The sequence below is a fragment of the Hippoglossus stenolepis genome, chromosome 6 (genome assembly GCF_022539355.2).
Source record: "Hippoglossus stenolepis isolate QCI-W04-F060 chromosome 6, HSTE1.2, whole genome shotgun sequence".
NCBI classification, from domain to species: domain Eukaryota; kingdom Metazoa; phylum Chordata; class Actinopteri; order Pleuronectiformes; family Pleuronectidae; genus Hippoglossus; species Hippoglossus stenolepis.
Window position 1 is genome coordinate 11,162,476 of NC_061488.1, and position 21,776 is coordinate 11,184,251.

The 21,776-nt window shown below is 42.5% G+C and overlaps 1 protein-coding gene across 5 annotated transcripts in view; it reads left to right on the forward strand.

The window, feature by feature from the left end:
- Positions 1-21,776, forward strand: part of LOC118111007 (ERC protein 2) — a 148,988-nt gene that overhangs the window by 109,923 nt on the left and 17,289 nt on the right. For all 5 annotated transcript variants that reach the window (XM_035159224.2, XM_047340468.1, XM_035159225.2 and 2 more), the window contains one exon: positions 2,935-3,000. In XM_035159224.2, coding sequence (XP_035015115.1) covers positions 2,935-2,961 — 27 coding nt within the window. In that variant the 3' untranslated portion in view covers positions 2,962-3,000. The remainder of the gene's footprint in view (positions 1-2,934; positions 3,001-21,776) is intronic.

The following is a 21,776-nucleotide window of genomic DNA, read 5'->3' on the forward strand; positions in this document are numbered from 1 at the left end:
CGCTGGTTTTAATTACATTTTATTTTTCTTGCCTTTTTACGCCTGTGGAAGGTTTTTGATTCCCAAAAGAATGTGAGGGTCTGGGGTTGATTGACATACATGTGCAGACCTTTCACACAAGAATCTCAGACACACTTGAGTTATATGTTACAGAAGTGTACATTTATGTGGACATTTGTATTCTCTTCAGCTGCAGAAAGAATATGCATTTAATTTTACAGCACACTTTGGTACATGGAAGTTTAGAGCGAGGAAACTGACACGAAACACACAGTAGCTTAACCCTCAAACTCACCTTGTAATCCCACAAGGACCACTTTGAAATTCTTGCTGTGTAGTTATTAGGTTATGTTATATTGTGTTTTACATCTGAGTTGCTAAAACAATATTTTAAAGCTATTAAGTCTCTGTATTGTTCCGTTGTATTTCAGATTACTTGTAACCACAGTGTGCTTCACATTAGGCTGAGCTGCAGGGGGTCACATTTTAGTATCACACATTACTCCCCTGCACTTTGCATTTCTAAATATCTTTCCCTCAATATGGCTACATAGCACTGTTTTACTGCAGCAGTGTTTATAGTGTTTGACATGTGAAACAGTAGCTCTCTGCAAGTGATATTTCAACTTTTTAAGTTGGAATGAAAAAGCCAAAGAAATTATTATTAGTATAGCTGGGAAGCCTTGTTAAGAATGCAGGGAATAATAAAATAACACATAAATTCATGTCAATTGGTTGAATTACACTTTCTATTAAAGATGAAGTTTTATGTTTACACAAGGGAAACATGATGGTTCACACTTTGCAGACAGTATCTGGGAAAAGATGAACGTTTATTGGGGGTCACCAATAGAAATACATTAAATGTTAGATAAAAGACAGAACCTACATATGTGTAAATTAACTTGATTAATTTTAGTTAACTGAAACCCTGCATATGAAAAAAAATTCTAATCAAAAGTGTATCAAGGTGTCATCACCCCCTTCTGCTCACAAACTACAACCAAACTGATCTTGTGTCAAACACACACATCTCAAAAATAACTAACAGACCTTGTTGACAGAGGTCAGTCTGTCTACTCATGGCTTTTCCTCAAATCTGATCTTTGACCTAGTGTGGAGGTCAGGGGCAAGGCCTCCAATGTGTGTGTGTGTGTGTGTGTGTGTGTGTGTGTGTGTTAGTGTTAGTGTGTGATGGGGGATGTCTCTGAGTTGAGACTGTTTTCCCTCCAAACACAGGACTTCACATCTCCTTTAATCTCTCTCTTTCATCTTAACGTGATTAATTACTCCATTTGCTTTTCTTCAACACTTTGTTCTTCTTTCTATTCGTAGTTATATAACCATGTCCCTTTTCCCACTGCACTTATTTTCTTTCCTACCCTTGATTTCATCATAAATTTAACATCACTTTTCTTCCTGGTGGGTTTTTTCCCACAATTTCTCTCTGTCTCTTTCATTCTTTCCCTCAGTCCCCCTTTCTCCCTCATTTTTCTCATTTCAAATGTAATATCCAAGTGTGGCCAGGCCAGTGGTTCGGTGCATTGCCGGGTCCAGAAAATGCCACTCCACGGATGATTGATGACGATAATGATAATGATGATGAAGAGGGTCGCTACGCTCACCCTGGAGACCGCAATGGCTTTCCAAGATACAGCTGGTGCCATGAATAACAGAACTGTGACCACACATTACTTTTCTTTTTGCATTTGCCTTTGCATTTGCATGTGCGCAGACACATAAACACTGCATGTGCACCCAATGTAAGCTCTGGAATCGAGGACTTTTTCAGGGATCCAAACCACATGTCATTCAAAGCTCATTGGTAGAGGAAGTGCGTCCATCCCAATACTTTAACTATGCTCCCTGTACGTTTACCTGTGACATCTTATTCAGAGGACAGGTGAAATGTAACCAGAGGAGACAAGCACAGGAAGTGGATTTAGCCTCTTGTGATGCAGCCCAGGTCTGTGCCTGGGCAAAAAGTGTGTGCAGTTCGACGGGCACATTGCACTCATGTTGTTCTCATTTAGCCGTGCCAGGCCCACTGCCAGAGACTTGGCAGCAGCCTCGAAAAGGAAATAGAAAACAGCCATAATATGTTTATCAGAGACAGAAATGTTCAACCTTTTCTTTTGGGTTGTTGTTATTTTTTTTCAAAGCCTTAACATGCGGCCTGCTTCAGGTTTATGAGAAGTAGCACATGGTATTTGACCTGTTTGTGGGTATGCGTGTGTTTAACCTGGCAGAATGAGTGGTTGTAGGTCTGGCTCTGTTTACAGGGCCTGTCACAGCCATTCATTGCATGTTAGCATTTAGCATCTAGCATGTTCCACTGAAAGGCCATTATATCTATAGCTTAGCTGCTTAGGTGTAGTTTACCGAGCTTGTCACATCGAGTCAGTCCAACCAAAGCCACTGTGGACTGCAGCCAAGTCCCCTGTGTGTGTGTGTTTTTTAGTCTGGTATAGCATTAGCATAGACTCTGCTTTGCCGGAGCTTAGTTTAGTATTATGCAGTCAAGGGCTTGGCTATAGTGAGCTGCCAGCTCATGCTAACCATCGTAATGTTAGTGTCTGAGTGAATTAGCCTTCCTGTTAGCAGGGCTCTTGTCTGCACAGTTTCAGCCTCAAGGAAACCCCCTGTGTGTTTCGTTATTGGTTCCTACAATCATACTGAGAAAAGCAATTCATGATATCACACACAGAATGAAGAACATGACTAAATTGTTTTAAAATTAAAATCCACAGGGGGTTTGGAAGGAAATAAGATTGGGGAATGACGTGTAAAGGCATAAGCACTGGGCCAGAGTTTTCGTAAATAAAGGGAGGCCATCGTTTGCCTCATACTGTATGACTTTAGACATAAAGTACAACATGTAGCCTGGTGGTTAATTAATGGATGATGACATGTTTCCTCAATTTTTTCTCACAGGATGATGAAGAAGGAATATGGGCGTGATTACCGCTTCCATGGGAACCCTGCATCCAAGTGTTAATAGTAAGTTTCTAGTATTGTTTCCTTTCTTTACTTATTTAAGCGTTTAATATACTCCATGCCAGTGTGTAGTCCTGTATATCTGCAGCAGATATTTTAATGATCTTCTACACAATAAACCTTTTCAGTGGACTCAAGTAACCATTAGCTGGGAACGTTGATGTTACCACAATAACCACAGCATTACCCAACTCTGACAGAAGAGAGCGTAATAGAACCCGGCTCCTTTTTCCGCACTGCTTATGAATTTCAGTAGACTAAAGACCCTCAGTTGATTCAGTGGTTTATGGCTGGTTTTCTGTGTAGTTCTCATATCCTGGTCGTGCCCTGGCTATATAGGCAACTGTGTGGTATTAGATATATATGCACCCAGCAGCCTAAAGCAAGCAGGGCCCTGAGGTGATAAAAACGACATGGTGAGAAAAACCAGAGATGGACGAGTCTGTCTCTCCACGCCCTGCTTTTTCAGTTGTAGTAAAGTTTTACCGTGCTCCCCCTCCCCGTTGTGTGCCAGTGTGTGGGGTAGTTAATTACAATACAACGCAGAACAGTCATGAAGCCCTTTATTTTAAGGCTGCGAGCTGAAAAAGCATAAAATAAAGAATGCAGAGTCATAAAGGATAATTCCTGTTTTGGGGGTTTTATATCGAAGCCCCCCCATAGACTCAGGATGCCTTTGAACGTAGATGTGCGGAAAGAGGTCTGGGCAGGGAGGGTAGGCTAAACGGTTTCCTTGAAGCTAATGCAAGTGTTAACAATTCAAAATAGCAGAAGAAGATAGAAATGCACATATGATAAATGAGAGAGGTAGAGAAAGAGAGAAGGGGAAAGATAAGGACAGGGAACGGGTGCTTAAGTATTTATGTGGGAGTGAGACGGGAAACCAGGCAGCATGGTACACTCATAGTTTCCAGTGCATCTCATTCTTTTCCCCCAGTGATCCACAGGTGGACCATCACAAGCAAAATCTGCCTCTAACCTCAATGACTTAGTAGGAGTGCACTTTGCCCTAGCGCTGCTTTTGGGATTACGAGTCCTGTTAGCTTGTGTGTGAGTAAATGGTTTGTCTTCTTGCAGTGCAAAGCTTTAGTGTGTTTAGCCATGATGTTTGTGTGTGTACGTGCATGTGACTATGTGTGTGCAAGGGAGCATTGCTGAGCTATACAGTGCCGGAGCGGCCCACATAGCCTATAATCCAGTCCATGTGTGCTGAGAATGCAGTAGTGTCAGGATTCACCGTAATGAAACCGACCACACTGCCCTCTTTCTCCCTCTCTTTCCATCCCTCCATCTTTTTCCATAACTCCCGCTCTTTCCACCTCTTTTCAGATATTTAGCTTGCTCTAACGTATATTCCTGCAAGGTAAAACCCAGAGTTGGACCAATGACTAACCTACTGCTTTGGTATCTCCAATCAGATATCACGAATATGTGTGTGCATGCATGTGTGTGTGTGTGCGTGTGTGTATTAGAGCTTCTTATCCCAATCTAATAGAATAAGCCAGGCACATTAGCCTTTAGCGCAGAGTGGTGTTGTGGCTGGCGATATCAGTGCTGCTCATCTATCCACTGCTGTTATTCTGGCAGTGCACAACGCGAGCGCAGCTAACGTGTATTAGCCATCCTCTATGGGGGAACAGATGGGAGCCATTTAGCGGTGTGTAGCTACAGCACAATAAGGCCAGATCTAATCCCCATATCCTGTCCCTGAGTGAGCCCTCCCTAATATGAGCAAACAGAGATGACAGCACCGATAGACAAATCGCCGGGGATATGTGTGTCTGTGTTCATGTGTGTATATCAGTGTCTTTGCAGGCGTGCATGCTAGCTGTGACTGGTCTTTCTTATGGATATCCTTGGCTCCATAGTGTTAGACTACATTTTGATGTCCACACAAACCTAAAAGTGCTGAGTTTGAGTTGGCAAGTTTGAGTTCCAAGCACCCAGGTGTGGATTTGTATTGGTTAGCCATGGTTATGTCTAAGAGGACACTGGGTTCTGATTGGTTCATTGTGGTTGTGTATGTCCTGCTGTTGATTACGGAGGTTTTGTTTACCCTCTTGGCCTCCAGGATACCCCCTCTAATGAAATAAGAATGTCCTTTTGGACAAAGAGCGCAAGAGAAGGGGGTTGGAGGAAAAAGCGAAGGAGAACATGGGGCCAATAGAGTGAAGCAGAGTGGGGGGAAGAGGTTTTTTCTGGAAACATTATGCTTTTATCCCACCGTGAAGTTATTTGTAGTGAATGAAGCGAAAAGTAGCTAAGAGGCTTTCCAAGTGGGGACAGAAATATGTTTGTGAACGTGTGTGTGTGTGTGTGTGTGTGTGTGTGTGTGTGTGTGTGTGTGTGTGTGTGCGTGCATGCAGGAAGCAGTGAGGCCTGGTTCAGGTTCAAACAAGTCAAGAAGATGGCTCTCATTTGTGGATGCTGTGTTTGCACTAAATACAGTATTTGTATGTCTGAATTGTGTTTGTCCGTCAGTGTCCAATTCGTGTAATTCAGAGCATCAACAAGTCTAGATAAGGGAGTCTAACTTCATTAAGACACTAAAACTGGACCGCAGATTCTCAATCCCACGCATTATTGTAAAATGCAATTTCATCAAAGTGCCAATTCTTGTGTTTGACTCTTATTGCCTGTCACGGTTTGCTTCTACCTTTGAGTCCAACGGCTCTCTCCCCAAATTGACACGACAACGTATGAACTGTAACTCATGCACACAAACTACAGCAACAATGGAAGCAAAGCAAACAGGAAACTGTGAATTATTTTGACAAGACGATGGATCCCCCCACCAGCAGCTGACTGTGGGACACACCTGGCCACCTCTCTACTCTCTGTCAAGAGTTTTGTGCAGAACTGGAAGACGGATATTGATGCCTTCTTCAGATAAATCCTCTGTGAGGTGTTCATCCTGCTGAATTTACACAAAGCTTTCCACAAGGATTTATCCTGCTAACCCGAACAGCCTGATTCTCACAGCCGGCTTTGAAATTAAATATGAGAAAGAACACTTTACATACATACTACTTTTTTTCCTCTTAGGTAGGGCGGCGCAATTGTATGAAAATGTATCCAAACTGACATTTATAACCTTCGAACTGAATTAATCTGGCTCATGTCGGTTAAATCGGTTGATACTTTACCCAATGCATGCATTCACAAAAAAATAATCGTATGTTAATCGTAATCAAGGTAAAAGTTTGAAATAATCGTGATATCAATTTGAAGTCATATCGCGCAGCCATACTCTGGGGTTTTGTCTGAAAGTTGTATTCGGTCATGAAAATATATATATTTCCCATATAGCCTTTGACAAATTTCTTTAGATGTCTGGATTTCTGTAAGGTTGAGAATTTATGAAAGTCAATCGAGTCTGTAGACATCAAGTATGTTTGACTGAGAGACTCACTGTCAAAAAAAAAAGAAATAACTCCAGAGTAATTATTAAGTTCTATCTTCACATCCTTTTTATGTAACAGAAATTAAGCTTGTACAGACTAGAAAAGCGGTGCAATCGAAATGACAGCTTGTAGTGACGTCAGTTTTCTCTAACCACAGTTCGACAGCTGAAATCACACCAGTTTTGCCTCCAGCAGGTGAGATTACTCTTCATTGTGTTCTCTTATCTGCAGGTTGGTAATGAAACTTCAAAACCAAACATTCCGGAAGATCATGGAGTTGATATTGGAAAATTTAAATGGATCTCTATTATCTGTGGGAAATCACCTGGTATTGTCTACAGTTTTGCAATCATGATTATAACAGTTGGTCTGTCTGCTTTTAATGTCACTGTGTTCACATTCTTTTCAACGATGAATGGAACATCATGCTTTTAATATCAGGTTTACTGAAGGATAATTGGTAAGTTTGCCAGCAGCAACTCAAATGGTTGAGCCAGCCAGGCCACTTTTTTTGCCATGTGTGCCAGTTTGAATCTCCAGTATAAACAACTATTATCCCACGCGTTGATTACGACAAACTGATGGCGCATATTTTTCCAAGCCACCCACAGAAATATCTGCCCCATGTTATCAACACAACTGAATAAGTGTTAATGAATAAATACATTGGTCTAATTATGGAATTTCTCAGGAGTTTAAACAATGGTTTGGTCTTATGTCAGTATTCTACCTCATGCATTGGGTTTGTGTATGAAAGTCAAATAAGCTGGAGAAACTTTAGTCAGAGTTAGACTTCCTCCTGTGTGTTTGATCGTAAGGAAACGTGTGTGTGCATGTAAATGTGCACTTGTGTTTGCATTCTGGGTAATGTTTGGGTATGTGGGTATGTGCTTGCACACATGTGTAGCTATGCTGTGCCATGTGTCTTTGGTGACTAGTGAACCGCAGCTTGAAGGTCAGTAGAGGCGTCTGGCCGAGGCCATCCCTCTGTCAGCTGTCAGCATCGTCAGTCTGTGAGGTCAAAGGTCGTTCTACCAGGTTGAACATGAGTGGAGAGGAGTCAATAACTCAGCAACACCTGAGCACTAACATCTGAGTGAGCTGTATATCATCTATTACACTGAATACTGAAACAACACCTGAATTATTTTTTTACGGCCTACGTGAAAATGGAAGCGCTACGTTCTGTCTAAATGGATGCAGATAATCGCGTAAAACAACTATGGTGGTGGCATTCCAAAATAAGTGGTTTGGAGAACTCTGATACTATCTACTACAGTCTACAAAGCCCCATTATCAGTTTTTTAGAAGTCTCAGTAAAAGCTACAAATGGGCTACAATTTTGCCCAATTATGTCCCAAACTAGGAAACTGGGCTTGTGAAGGATGAGAGACAATCCCAGTCATCTCTACCACGGTGTCATTTGTTTGCAGCAGTTACACTGCGGCAGCATGATTGATTTGACAAAGACATATTGGTGTTTAAACGCCATGCACAATATCACCTTTAAGTAGTTAAATGAAAAGCAGTGATAGAGTTGCTCTGTCATTGTCAGCATGTGAAGCTGTAGACAGACAGGACCCAGAGACAGAGGAGGGGAAGGGAGGGAGAGAAGGAAGGACTGACAATCATTCTGAAAGCAGACAAGTTTATTCACGTTTTCTTTTTTCGGTGGTTTTTTTTAAGTTGTATGATGTCGAGGACAGTTAGACACCTGATGTGGGGATCATAGGGCTGTTTGTCTAGGTAAGCTCCCTTTCCCAACCCACAACACCCTCATTACACACGCCAAGACACGGCCACACGCACAGTCGCTCGTACAAGCCTGCGAATGTGCAGCGATGAAGACATTGTAGGTTTTGTAGTTCTAGTTCTACCCTCGCAGGTCAAATCCCTGCTCATCAGTGCTTATTCTTCTAGGGAAAATAAGCATGAGTGCATGTTCGTACTCTGAAGCACAGATCTGATGAGCTCGGCTGGCCCTTAATTGTCTGAGTCTCACCTCCGCCCTCACTGATCCGAATCTTACAGGTCGGCTATCTGCTTGAGCGAGGAGGTGATGGCGATTCGGTAGCGCGTCATCTCTGTAAGAGTGACAGGCCTTTCTGTAATCCGGCTGGGAGCAGCACAGGATTCGCCCTACATTTGTCATGCTGTCTAGTGCCCAAAGGTTATTTCAGTTTCCCCTTTCTTTTAAATTAGTTTTGCTTTAATATTATTTAGGGATTTCACTGCATTAGCACTTTAGTTACAGTGTGATATTAACTTTTATTGACATTCCCAATACCATAAATAATTTTAGTCCATCTTGTGTCCTCCTCTGAGTGCTCTGACCTCAGCGGCTTTATTAAAGCATGATGCTACACTGTGGTGGTAAAGTGTTTTTTCCCCATCTTGTGTTGGTCTGGCATTGTTGGCTGACTTTTAGGCAGGCGTCTCTTCTTTAAAACACATGATCATGTTGGCAGTTGAGGGCAGCTTTGACATTTGTTTGGTTATTTGGTTTAAGTGCACAAACACATCTGCCAGGAGACAATAAGCACTTACTTTTCTTTCTCTGGGACGTAACTGAAATGGCGCTCTAGTGCTCTCTAATTTATGACCACTAATTCTTTGGCTCTGGATCAAACATGCTCTTCTCATTCAAGTAACATTTAAACAGAAATCCTGATTGGCCTGGGAATTTACATGAAAATTCACATGACATGACTCTTTAAACTATTAGTTAACGTTAAGATACAGTACGTCAGTGAGCTGAAATACTTTAACTGAATTAACTCATCCTGCCCTGTGTGTCTGAACATGTCCGGTGTGACTCAGTCTGTCTGTAAACTCCTATCTGGTTTGCTCTCTGTGCAGAAATGGCCCGGCCAGCCCACATTCATAAATCAGTGCACCTCAAGCTATCGCTATCTTTCACCCTTCTCTCTCAGCTTTTCTTTCACTTTCTTTCCACTCTTTATCAGTTATCTCCATCGCTTCTTCAAATGCCATTGCCACGTTGATACAGTGCATCCAAGCATTTTTGTGGTTAGCTCACAGAGAGAGATTATTAGAGATACAGATCTAGATGTTGTGGTGGAAACTCATGATGTTGAGGTCAAATTGGGAAAATTGATAGATTCATAGAAGAATTTTTGACAAGCGTTTACTGGTTGTGCATGTGTGTGTACGTGCATGTAAGAGAGCTAGCGTGTTAGCATGCATGTGTTTGGTGGGTGTGCATGAAAATAGAAGTCAAGAAAAGACAGAGTAAGATACAGAGAGAGAGAGATCTAGGCAGGATTATAAGGGTGTTTTGTGAGCTTATGGAGATGGCAGCACACAAAAGCCCTTCCCTCAGGAGAAACTTGCACCTGGGGAGGCACTTTCGAGTGTATATATTTGTGGTTGTGAGAGAGAGAGAGAGAGAGAGAGAGAGAGAGAGAGAGAGAGAGAGAAATCAATGTGTATAAGAGAGCTCTCCACAGGATGCTCTGGGGGTCCGATCCCCTCTTCAAGCTGGATTACATCCCAAAGAGAAAGTATGAGCATCCACAAAGACTCACTGATGGAGGGAGGTAGAGGGATTTGGAGACACAGAAAAGGGAACCACAGCCTTTTCATTTTAAACCAGTTATTTTGTTCAGACTTCCTGTGCGCTCTCTCTCTCTCTCTCTCTCTCTCTCTCTCTCTCTCTCTCTCTCTCTATATATATATATATATATATATCTCTCCCCCAAATACCACACAGCCTCAGGTATTGGGTATGGCCTATGTTGTTCCTCCAACCTGTTGTTTTCTAACACTTAGAAGCCAATCATAGACAAGACCATTGCTCCACGACATAGAGGTGAAAGAGTGGGAGGGGCTACAAAGTGGAAGATTCACACCTGCTAGCTTGCCTATATAACCACGTTTTGAACCAAAAGTACCTGCACCTTTAAGTCCCAGTAAATTTATTCATGCAACTAAAAGGTCCCTGTTGCCCCCTTTTTCACCTGCGTATCCACTGCAGTCGAAAAAATAGGGAAGGTTAGGTAAATGATCCTTCTGATGTGTAAACATAGCTAGTTGTTCCACTTCAGTCCACACAACTATTTGAAGAGACTGACCAACTTAATAAAAGGATTGGAGTATTTGACCAACCAGACATGTTCAATGCTGCAGACCCCTCCCCAAAGTTTCCTATAATTTCGTAAAATACTTCCCCTAAGCTCAAACTTTTTTTTTTTAAAGATTTCTCTTGAACTTAATTTAGACCCTGGTCCCAATGGTTGAAATGTATGGACTTCCTGCAAAGGTTCCTATTTCCTTGGGACAGTTCCAGCGGTCGAAACGTGACTTATTTGCCACAGATCAAAAGCGATGTTGTGCCATTCACTCCCAGCAAAATTCAACAGTTTTGATGCCTGAGTTCAAGCACCACAGCACACAGATTAACACAGATAAACCTAAACTTAATTGCCTAATAGAATGCAAACATTTATTATCCAGATCGACACCCATGTAAACACTGTGGTAGAGAAATAACATGACATGTATTTTAATAAGTAATAGCAGAAGGAATTCGACTATTTTCTTACACTATCCCAGAAACGCTAGAGGTAGTGTATCGGACACTCCTCGTAGAATTGACGAGGAAAGCTAACATGAATTTACCTGTTTCCTCCCACTTAAATTTATCCCAGTGCAAAGTCAGCGGAGAGGCTTCATAACTTGGGCTATCACCGAGCTACTGTAATAACATCAACAACCTTTGGACTGCCACTCAACATTAAGGGCTGACCACTAATTAGGCCTTGTATAACAGTAGGCTGCAGTTTATTTCTCACGCTAGCCCAACACTTTGCCCTTAGGTCCCCCACTTCTCAGAAGTCTGTAAAAACTGAGATGTGCTGTGTTGCCATTTGTCAAAACAGCAATACTTTACCTCATAATTGATATATTGCAGTGTAATTAGTTTTGATAGCTTGCTTTTACTCAAAAGAAGAGTTCTGATATTTTATATCTGTGACCTTTCCAAACCTGCGTATTTGTTGAGCTTAGGCTTCAAATCCCAAAATGGGTCACTGACCTATTACTGCAGGGTATATGACATGGGTAGTAAAATGTTTTAAAGCCCCTGAGTCTTAAGGCTACAGAATAAACTTCTCATTTGGGCCCCATTCTAAAAAAAAAGAGTATAAACCCCTGGCCTGAGCGAATGTTAGTCAAATAACCTGGCGTGTTTTCAGCCAGGTTGTATTTTCCAGTGAAACCTTAGAAATGGATGCCAGAGCGGCCTCTCTTTCTGTCACTAGATCAGCTCAGACAAGCAGATTAGTCCTGTAGCTGCTCTGTGTGTCCCTCGCAGCTTACTGTATGTCGCTCCTGTAATCCTTGTAATCAAACCAATGGGTCAGGCTACTTAACAAGTGTGTCTTTCCCGTATATGTATGCACTCCACGCTCACATACGCACATGCAATGTGAAATATGAATCTCTCTTCTTCTCTTTCTGTCTCTCTTATCTGGGCTTGTGAAAAAGCCACACTTGTACGATGACATTCAGCACAGGATTAAAGCCCATGTAAGACCCTCCTCAGTTTACACTGCCGCTGCCAAGAGGAGATCTATACAACCACACACTCAGGCAACCATGTACACACACTGGCAGAGGCACAACTGCTCACACACACACATATACTGTATTTAGGCAAGCACATTTTTGTGCACACACACTCGCACATACACATATTCCTTCACCCTATTTACTTAGCATATCATCCTCGTCGTCCTCTTGTTACTCCAGACGAAAGGAAGTCGATCTCCTCAACAAACACAGTGATACACACAGTCATACTCACACACACTCAAACAGACACACTGACATCCTTTTCTCCCACATCCCACAACTATCCTGCTTGCTTTTCTCGCTGAAACAAGGGTATCCTTGCCACGAATGAGCCAAGAAACCAATCCCATCTGGCTGGAATGGAATCATGGACCCCCACCAGCCCCGACGCCCCAACAATACGCATACACACACACTAAAATACACAGAAACAAGCATACGTGGACACTCACATACACTTCCACACATACTCTGCGCACTAGTGATGCCAGGATGGACAAACAGATGAGCAGTTACAGTAGAGAGAGGGGATAGAGACTCAGGGTAGATTGAACACAGACTGTGTGGGTTTTAGTCGTACTAAGGCCAGACATGGTCAGGGCCTTAGTTATATGATGCTGTTTATCTAGGTCATGTTGTGTGTATGTGTCTTATTTTTTGTGCATACCTTCAGGGGTTAGCTGGTTGGGTCTGGAGAGGATTCTCATTGGAATGCGTTCTGATTGGGCTAGACAGCGATCCTTTTCTGATTGGTTGTTTATCCTGGGGCTTCCACTTTCGGGTTGCTTTGAATCAGTGCATCTCATGTCACTCCCTCCCCGTTTCTCTCTGTTTCTTTTCTTCTCCCTCTCCATCTTTATATCTTGCAGAGTGCCGCTGGCTGTGTGTTTGATGTGAATGTGTTTGACGGGCTAAAACAGAACCAGCAGTGGGCTGTTGTGTGTTTCTGCCGACCCAGCGATGCTCAGTTCGCAGAAGGTTGCCCACAGTAACCCGAGGTGCTAAGTGGACGGTTACATTGTGTCTCATCAAAACTGACATGTCAGAAATGGGTTTTTGATTGAAGTATTGTTAGGGATAGTTTGTTACCAGTATGAATATGTTTTCTTAGTTTCTTTACCAGCCATCTAATGTAGATGTCATCTACACACCAGCGGCAGGAGAAAAACATTGTATCTAACTTAATATCTGTATTTCTTCCAAAGAAACTCGGGGTGTTCTTATACCTGAATGTCAGGATTATGGTACCAGCCAAGTTTTATGTCTTTATTAAATTGTTTACATTTTATCTGGTTCATTTCAGTTTCACTTTACAATATAGGGAGCGGATAGAAGACTTTTGTATGACATACATCCTGTCTATGTGGGCTGTGTCTACCTATACTTGACATTGATCGGTTTGTAGACAGGCATGCATGCAACCAATGTTGGCGTATTGTCAAATCCGATGTTGTATTTGCTAACTTTTGTGCATAGAAAATAAGTCTTTCTGTCTGAATTTAGAAAATGAATGAGCCGGTTCACTTCATTAATTTCGTTGCCACTGTAATATTTGTATATTAGATTTCTGTGTTCTCTAATTGACTTAGTGACTATCTCTGATTCGTTTTGTCTGTTCAACGATTAATAGACTGATTTGGTTTTAATTTGAAGACTATAACCCTTCTGGTTATGTTCATACTATACACTGTTGCCATGAAAACACCTAAAATTATGAACAGGACATTAATGTTTCAAATTAAGAACCCCATAATCTTCCTGTAACTCCAACACTGCCATCACCCACCTGTAACAGACGCTTGCTTGATTATTCTTTCTCACTAAAAGTAGAGTAGAGCATGGCAGGATATAACCAGCCATCAATAGGTGCTATTGTACTTTAGCTCCACTCTCCAGGAGTGGCCTAGCCTGAGTGTGTACACGCAGTGAGGCTTCAACCCTGCAGCTATGGGATTAGCTCGGCTGCTGGGTGGTCCTCCTTCCCATCTCAGAGCAGCATCATGATTTACAGCACACTGATTCTAGGTGTCTGGATGCTGAACCCGGTCAGACCACTTAGGTTTCTGTCCATTGCAGGCTTATTGTACTGGATGTTTGGCTTAAACATATTGACATATTACATTTGTTGAAACTGGTGATGAGGAAAAAGCCAAAGTTAGGCGAAGGGTCTCGTAAACTGTAGGTCGTTGAAACGAACCCTTATTCCGGCTGGGTAGATTATTTCTACTTGAGCTCCAGTGCTCAGTGTCCAACTTTTTTAAAGCTGCAGTTGTTTTATGCCGCGGTCAGACCAGAACCAGCTAGAATGAAATTGACTTGCTTGCTGCGGCGAGCAGCGGGCGGGACAGGAAATAGTGTGGGCTGGGTTGCAAGCACAAGCTAGCAAGCTAACATTAGCATCCCACATTGAGAATGATCCATGTTTTTTACCAAGCATGTCCTTGTACTCACTGCCAAACTGACAGATGGTGCTTGTCTGCTTTCAACGTGCAGTTGTGCAAATGCAAAAAAACAGAAAGGTCAGTCTCTGGATGGTGGTGTGTCTTTATATTTTGCTACTTTGAAAGAGGCGACAAGATGAAGTGAATGAAATGTTTGGGTAAATATATTTAGTGTGACTGTTGCTTTAAGCGGCCATCAGGTAGATACACCTGTGGAGGTGAGGTAAGGGTGCTGCTGGCATTAGTAATCTCACTGGATGAGTTAAAGGTTGGGGATAAAGACAAAGAAGGTTTGTAATGTTTGTAACAAGTGTGTCATGTTACATAGAAGAGTCATAATCACAGGCAGTTATTGACTCTGAGTCATGACCATTAGTCATTTGTTTTTTTCCCCTCTTCCTTGGTTTCCTACCTTGTCTTGCATCCTTGAACTCACCACTGGTTATTGTGGGGACAGAAGACTGGTTGGCATTTCAAAGTCACACACACACACACACACACATGTTCTCCATAACAGAAAATCCCAGAGACAGACAGGTAGTGTGACAGGAGTGGAGATGTCTGAGGCCTGGCGTTCTCCCCACCTGAAGGGATGGGAGCGGACAATGTAAACACTCTGTCATGCACATAAACAAGGCCCCGCTCAGGTTTCACAGCGCAGTTAGAGAACGCTCACCCTCTCTTTTATGGAGAAAGTATTTGTTGTAATTTGTTTATGTGAGATTCCGTAGCCCTAATGGGGAAATGGCTTTTTCGGCATCATGCTACACCTGAGTTCAATTTCACAGGCTCGCTCACAGACAGATTGCAAAGATGGCATACCAGAGCAGAGGCAATCTTTCTTTCTCTTTTGCATCTTAATTTAATTTCTGAGACTTCCTCTCTTTCAGTCACATTTTTTCTCCCCACGCCCTCCCTCTCTTTCTCTCTGTTTTATGTGTGAACAATTGCTGTGCAGGGTTATTAATCAACACATTATCAATCACTGGTCAAATCAGACCCGTGTTTAGGTGATTCTTAACGTTGGGAAGGACATCTGTTTCATTAGAATGATGTTCTGTTACTGATTATGTAAACTTGAAGTAATTTAATTAATTAGATGGAATTTTCTCCAGAGATATTTCACTTGAGGAATTCGGGAACACGCACCAAAAATGTGACACTCCTCGCTGTGAAAAATCACTCCCTGTTAGCAAGAGCTTCTCACCAATAAAGCTTGTCTGCTAAACTAGAAACCTGTAGTGTGTGCGTCTAGGATTGCGTGTGCCACTCTGCAGATATAGGCTACATATGTTCAGGCCAACACAAAAGAAGAACTAGAATCTTTTTGGGAACATAATCTTAAACATTCGCTGCTCGATAAAACTCAATATTTACAGTATTTATTGTTCAATGGTAATATTTTCCCCCCAGCCAACTATATTTGGCACATTCACAAGCCACACACACAGAAAAATGTTCATCCTTGGCTCGCTTTAACCTCCTGCTACTCCGACAAGACACCATGTGTTTAGCAGGACCAATAACAATGGTGTAGCAGAACATTCTGCACCACAGTGCAAATGAAGTGAAGGGCCGGCTAGTGAACTAACATGTGTTTTCTTTGTTTGTGCCTTCTAATTACATATACACATAGTTATTTCACTCACAGTCTGTGTGTGTGTGTGTGTGTGTGTAACCATGTTCTTCCCTTTTGTAATGCAACGCTTTCTGTCTGGAGTTGGTGTGTTGTGTGGAGCAGGCATTCCATTCAGACTAACTCTGTTTGCTCAGGTAATAACTAGGCTCAGTCGTAATTTGTTTGTGTGTATGCATATATAGGTGTGTGGGTGCGTGTATGTGTGCGTTTGTGCATGGTCCCTTGCGTTTTACACTTTTAAACATAAAGACAAGCCTGTCCCTTAGAACTTGGAAACAAGCCATCCACAGATGAATGATCTTATGTTATTTCTTGCCCTTTATTCCCAGATTTCCGTTTGCTCAATCAAAATGGCAATTTCAAAATACCACCTCTGTGCAGTAAGCTCAGATACAATGAGGGGTATCTTGTACATACTGATAGGCCTCATTGAGCCTGTGGGAGGGTTTTGAAGAGCATACTTCCCCTCAATACCAGGGGTCAACCTGGGCCAATAATTGCCAGATCAGCTAAGGGGTTGCCAGATCTGGGTTGTTCCTGCCAGCCTGTGACTACAGCACCACACGCACGCACACACACTGAGATCACACACCAGAGGTTTTATCAGTGATGTCAGCTGTTATGTCAGCTCAGTCAGCCCTACCTCTGCCTCATCCTACCACCGCACACACGCACGCACATTGTCATCGGATGTACTGATGTCAGAGAGGGGAGGGAGGGGAAAGACTGATTAAATTCTGCGTGTGTGGGGTGAAGCGGGAACAGGTTCCGAATTATTAGTTTTTTAAGCTGTTCAGTGACCCGTGTTTGTGTGCTGATCATCACCCTACAGAATAACTTCAATGAGTGCGTGTTTATATGCCTGCATGCATGAGGTCCACCTTTGTTTTATGTGTGTGTGTGTGTGTGTGTGTGTGTGTGTGTGTGTGTGTGTATGGGTGGGTGGAATGAGACAACATACCGTGACTTTATCATAGTAGAAACAGTATTAACAACTGCTGAAAGATGTTTTGTGGACATTTCTCGGATTTCCTTTTGGTGGAATGAGAAACGGGGAGGGAGGAGGGATGGTAAGAGAAAAGGGGGACTCAACAGAATAATGAATAGCTATAGATAGTTCTGTGGGTTTTAAACTGTGTTGCTGTTCAGTGATCAGTGTAAGACTCCTTGTAGTCATTCCCTATCATCGCTTTGTGGCAGTTTTGAATTTCCAAACACAGGAAGTGTTGCTTAAGTCCCTCTTTCTTTGTCTCTGAAGTGTATGTGTGTGTGTGTGTGTGTGTGTGTGTGTTGTTGTCTTCCCTCTTCTCTTCTTCTCTCACTCACTCACACATATATACAGATGTTGGATAGTTGTTTGCTATTCTTGCCAAGCAAAAATGCTTTCTTCTCTTTGTGACCCGCTTTGGTGTTATCTGACAAGTGTGTGTGTGTGTGTGTGTGTGTGTTGTGTGTGTGTGTGTGTGTGTGTGTGTGTGTGTGTCCGTGTGTGTGGAGAGAGTGAACAAGTGCTAAACCCAGTTCCTTGCCTGAGTGCTGCTCCAAAGGCCCAGGTTGACAGAGAGGATTGAGAGTGTCATCCCGGGGATTAAGCATAATGAGCGAGATTGACAGACAGGACAACATTGTACACTCACACAGACACGTACACAGACACTCTCTCTCTCTAAACGCACACACAGAGAGGTACACAAGCAATTATAGAAGGTGTATCAAAGTGCTGGGATAAGCCCCTGTTCAGATGCATTTGAAGAGGCCGTTCCATCTATGCCTGACGTCTCTACAGGGAGGGAAAGGGGATTTTCTCTTTACTTTCACTGCAGCATTGTTGAATTCTTCTTATTTATTTTTTTTACTTTTCTTTTTAATGAGACAAACCACTTTTTTTTGCACAATCTCAAAGAATTTTAAGGTTGCCCAATGCACGTTTTCTTGATTATTTCCTTCTACATTCATGAAATTGTGCAGTAAATGCTTATTTCAGAACTGAAAAAAACTGTTCATTGGAGGGCATCGAGTTTTGATTGTCTTATTTTTGTAGGTTTCAATATATAACCAATATCTTGTGTGTCCTTTCCGATAGCTTAAGGCATTCTGTCATAGCCATAGACACATGCAACAACACTCATACATACTGTAGCACACACTCAGACACACAGACAGAATATAATCATATTCACATCGATTTTACCTCGTTTTCTTTCAATTTGACCCATTTACCTGTGTGTCGGGATCGGGTCTGGAATCACTGTGTGCCACAGAACTTCAAAGGGCCTTCTTTGTCAGAAGATCTTGTCCATTTTTAATCTATAACAGCCAAGTGGCAGCTTACAATCACTGTCCAATCAGATAACAGCTGATAAGCGTGGCATGTAGCAGTTAGCTCGGCACCCGCCAAAGCCCTGCTGGCCGAGCTGCAGGCTTGTCAGCACAATGTGCACTTGAGGCTTTGCAAGATTCTTTGAGAGGGATGATCAGCTTTCATCTTATCACTTTGCACAGTGACACAGGCTTCAAAGAGTGCTGGTCATTTTTACTGGCACTGCAGTGTGTGCGCAAGTGTGTGTGAGTGTGAGTGTCTGCGCGAGCTATCGACACATTCCCAGAAAGCTGTTCCAGGCTCTAGGACTGTGTTTAATGAAGGCAAGGGCATGGCTTCAAAGAGCTGCAATCCAATCTACATGTGCAGATGTACACACACACACAGACACACACACACACACACACAAGTAAGTGCACGCTCTCAGAACACACATCCACCTCTGCTGGTTGGAATGAATGAATGTGTTTGAACTCAATCTCTCAGTCCGCCCTTGTAATTTGGCAGCACGGCCTTCATAAGATGACTGAGTGACACAGATGGATATCCAAGAATGTTAAATGTGTGTGGGTGGGTGTGGACAATCAAAAACAAATTTGGACAAAATACTTGATAATTTAACCTGTCTTCAAACTCAGGCTCACCTGCCTTTAAGTTTTCTACTCTAATAAATGTATAAACTTTCACATAATATATGCACAGATACTTTAAGGATTGTGTCTAGTTGTGTGTGTTGCTGCCTGTTCCTTTGGCATGATATCTTCTGGCTGATCCAGTGCACAGATACATTCATATATTGAAGGTGACATGTGCTAAGTTGGAGGAATAAGGAAATTTCAGAGCTAATGGGCAAATTGTGGGAACCGAATTACAGAGGGCTTCGAGCTGGAGGGAACCTCATTCCACATAATATTGCTGTCATTTGTAACAGTCGCCTCACACTCAGTAGATTGTTGCTGTCAGCTGAAGAATTTCTATTTCCCAAAGGCAACTCTCCAGGATAAAAGATAAGATTCATGGTCTCGTTCTTTTTTCAGACTGATGCTGGTAAGTCTTTGCAACCGCATTACGATCTTTACAGACCAGAACATAAAAATTCTAAAGGTTACAAGATTCTTAGAAAAGCACTGGAAAAGCTTTTCCTCTGTTTGGAAATATGAGAGTGTCCCAGGCTTAGGACTGACCCTCAAACCATTTGTTGGAAATCCTCCACGCTGTAAGGTTTATGAGTGTGTATATAAGTTTAAGTTTGGATGCTTTAGTGTGTGTGTGTGTGTGTGTGTGTGTGTGTGTGTGTGTGTGTGTGTGTGTGTGTGTGTGTGTGTCACACATACGTAACTATGTGTCTGGTGCTTTTGAGGTGTGTTAAGGTGTATTTCTGCCTTTGATGTTTGGCATTGGCTTTATGAAATGGTTGGCTTTTTAGAGGCATGATCTTTTTTTTTTTCTTTTCAAAGTGGCAGGGTGTGTGTGTGTATGCGTCTGTGTGTCGGCCAACAGGGTGGATGTGGTTCACCTTGCACTGGCCACCTGTAAGCCATCGACAGAAATTAGCCTCTTTAGTCTTGATGGGTTGCAGAACAGAGAAGGAAGGGGTGGTGAGAATGTGGTAGGAGGGCTGTTGGGGGGAGGTTTCGAAGAGGTGTGTGTGTGGGCATGTGTGTGTTTGTGGGGGGGGATTTGGACGGTCCATTTTCAAAAGTGCTCTCTCACTACACCATACAGACCTATGGTATATACCAGGCAATGAAACCATTTGTTTCTCATTTGCCTGCACTGTCTGGCGATCTGAGTGTGTGTGCACGTGTGTGTGCATGTGTGTATGCGTGCATGTGTCTGTATTATTTAACTCCAGTATTCTGGCAGTAAGCCCTGCTCCAAAGTTCTGCTCTGACTCTACTAAACGCACTCAACCTGGACTCATTACACCCAGTAAACAAATAAGTCATTAATACCGGCTTGCAGGCACCGCACACACAAATACAAATGTAAAGTACATGTGCCCACTTGTGGACAAACCCCCAGCCACACCCATTCCCACCATGTCCAAGGTTCCTATTGGCTGTGGGGTTGAGACTAGCGAGACTAATGATGTGGTCCTTGTGTTCCTGCTTCCTGTCCTTTGCTGGAGGACTTCCTGTGGAAGAGTCATGTGGTCCTGATTACAGTCTACATCACCCCTGCAGCGGGACAGTTTTGCCGTAATACACACACACACACACACACACACACACACAAACACAATAGATATAGAATAACCTGTGTCATTCTCATCAGATATGTGATATTATTGACCAGGAGCACTGGAAATACTGAGCATCTGTGTTTACTTCTCTTTTCCTCTCTCTTTAAGTTGTTCTGTCTGGTTCTGTTTTTTTTCTGCCTTCCCTTGTTCTGTAGCCAGGAGGTTGTTTGGTGTGATGAGGGGTCGACTGGCCCTGCTGTATTCTACACACAGCTCTGCAGACAAGCCCTGGCAACAGACGTAACACATGCATTGATCAGCGGGCTGGTTAGTTCTGTGTGGAGAGCGACACAGACGGACACGATAAAATATACTACTGTCCAGACTGCCACACTTGTTTTGCGTTCATCTAAACTTAAATACAGTGACCAGATGTCCTGGCTTGTACGGAATTGTCCTGGTTTCAGGCTGGATGTGAGTTCTGAGTCCTGACAATTATCTGTAAAACGTCCTGGTTTTTATTCACCACGAGCAGCCAGATAGCTGAACGGCTAGGATACATACCACATGGGCACAATTGCCCTGAGCAGCAAGTCTCTGGTTTGACTCACAGTCGACCGGATTGGTTTCTGCATTTCATTCCTTTACTCTCTTTCCCCATATTTCCTGTCTCTTTTCACTGTCAATGCCAAAAATAACCTCAAAAAAATACACTCACTGCCACATTGTCCTGGTTCTCACCACAATGAAAATAATATATTTGGTTTTCAATGCTTACTAAGAAATCTATCAAGTACAAAATATAAAAACACTGATTGGTCTAGATGTGTCAATCAATCAATTTGTCACCGTTAAGGCTGTTGCCAGTCGGAGTCATAGGCAAATGTCATAGTCTATTACGCATGATGGCTCTTTCTTACAAACTATGAGTAAGCTATTGTAAGTTGTCATGACAAGGAAAAATGTTGGCTTTTTGCTTAAGAGCTCCAGAACACGTTCATTGCCTCCATGGTGCTGAAAAGTTTGATTGGTAGGTGTGCTGAGTGATGACATACTCATGCTTATTGGGTTTAGGCTTGGGGGTTTACAAATATGGTCACCCTGAACTTGAATTACTAACAGTTTCTTTTAAAAGTGATCTCTCTTCCCTTTTTTCAAAGTTGGGAGACAAAAATTTGCATTAGCATCCAAAAGT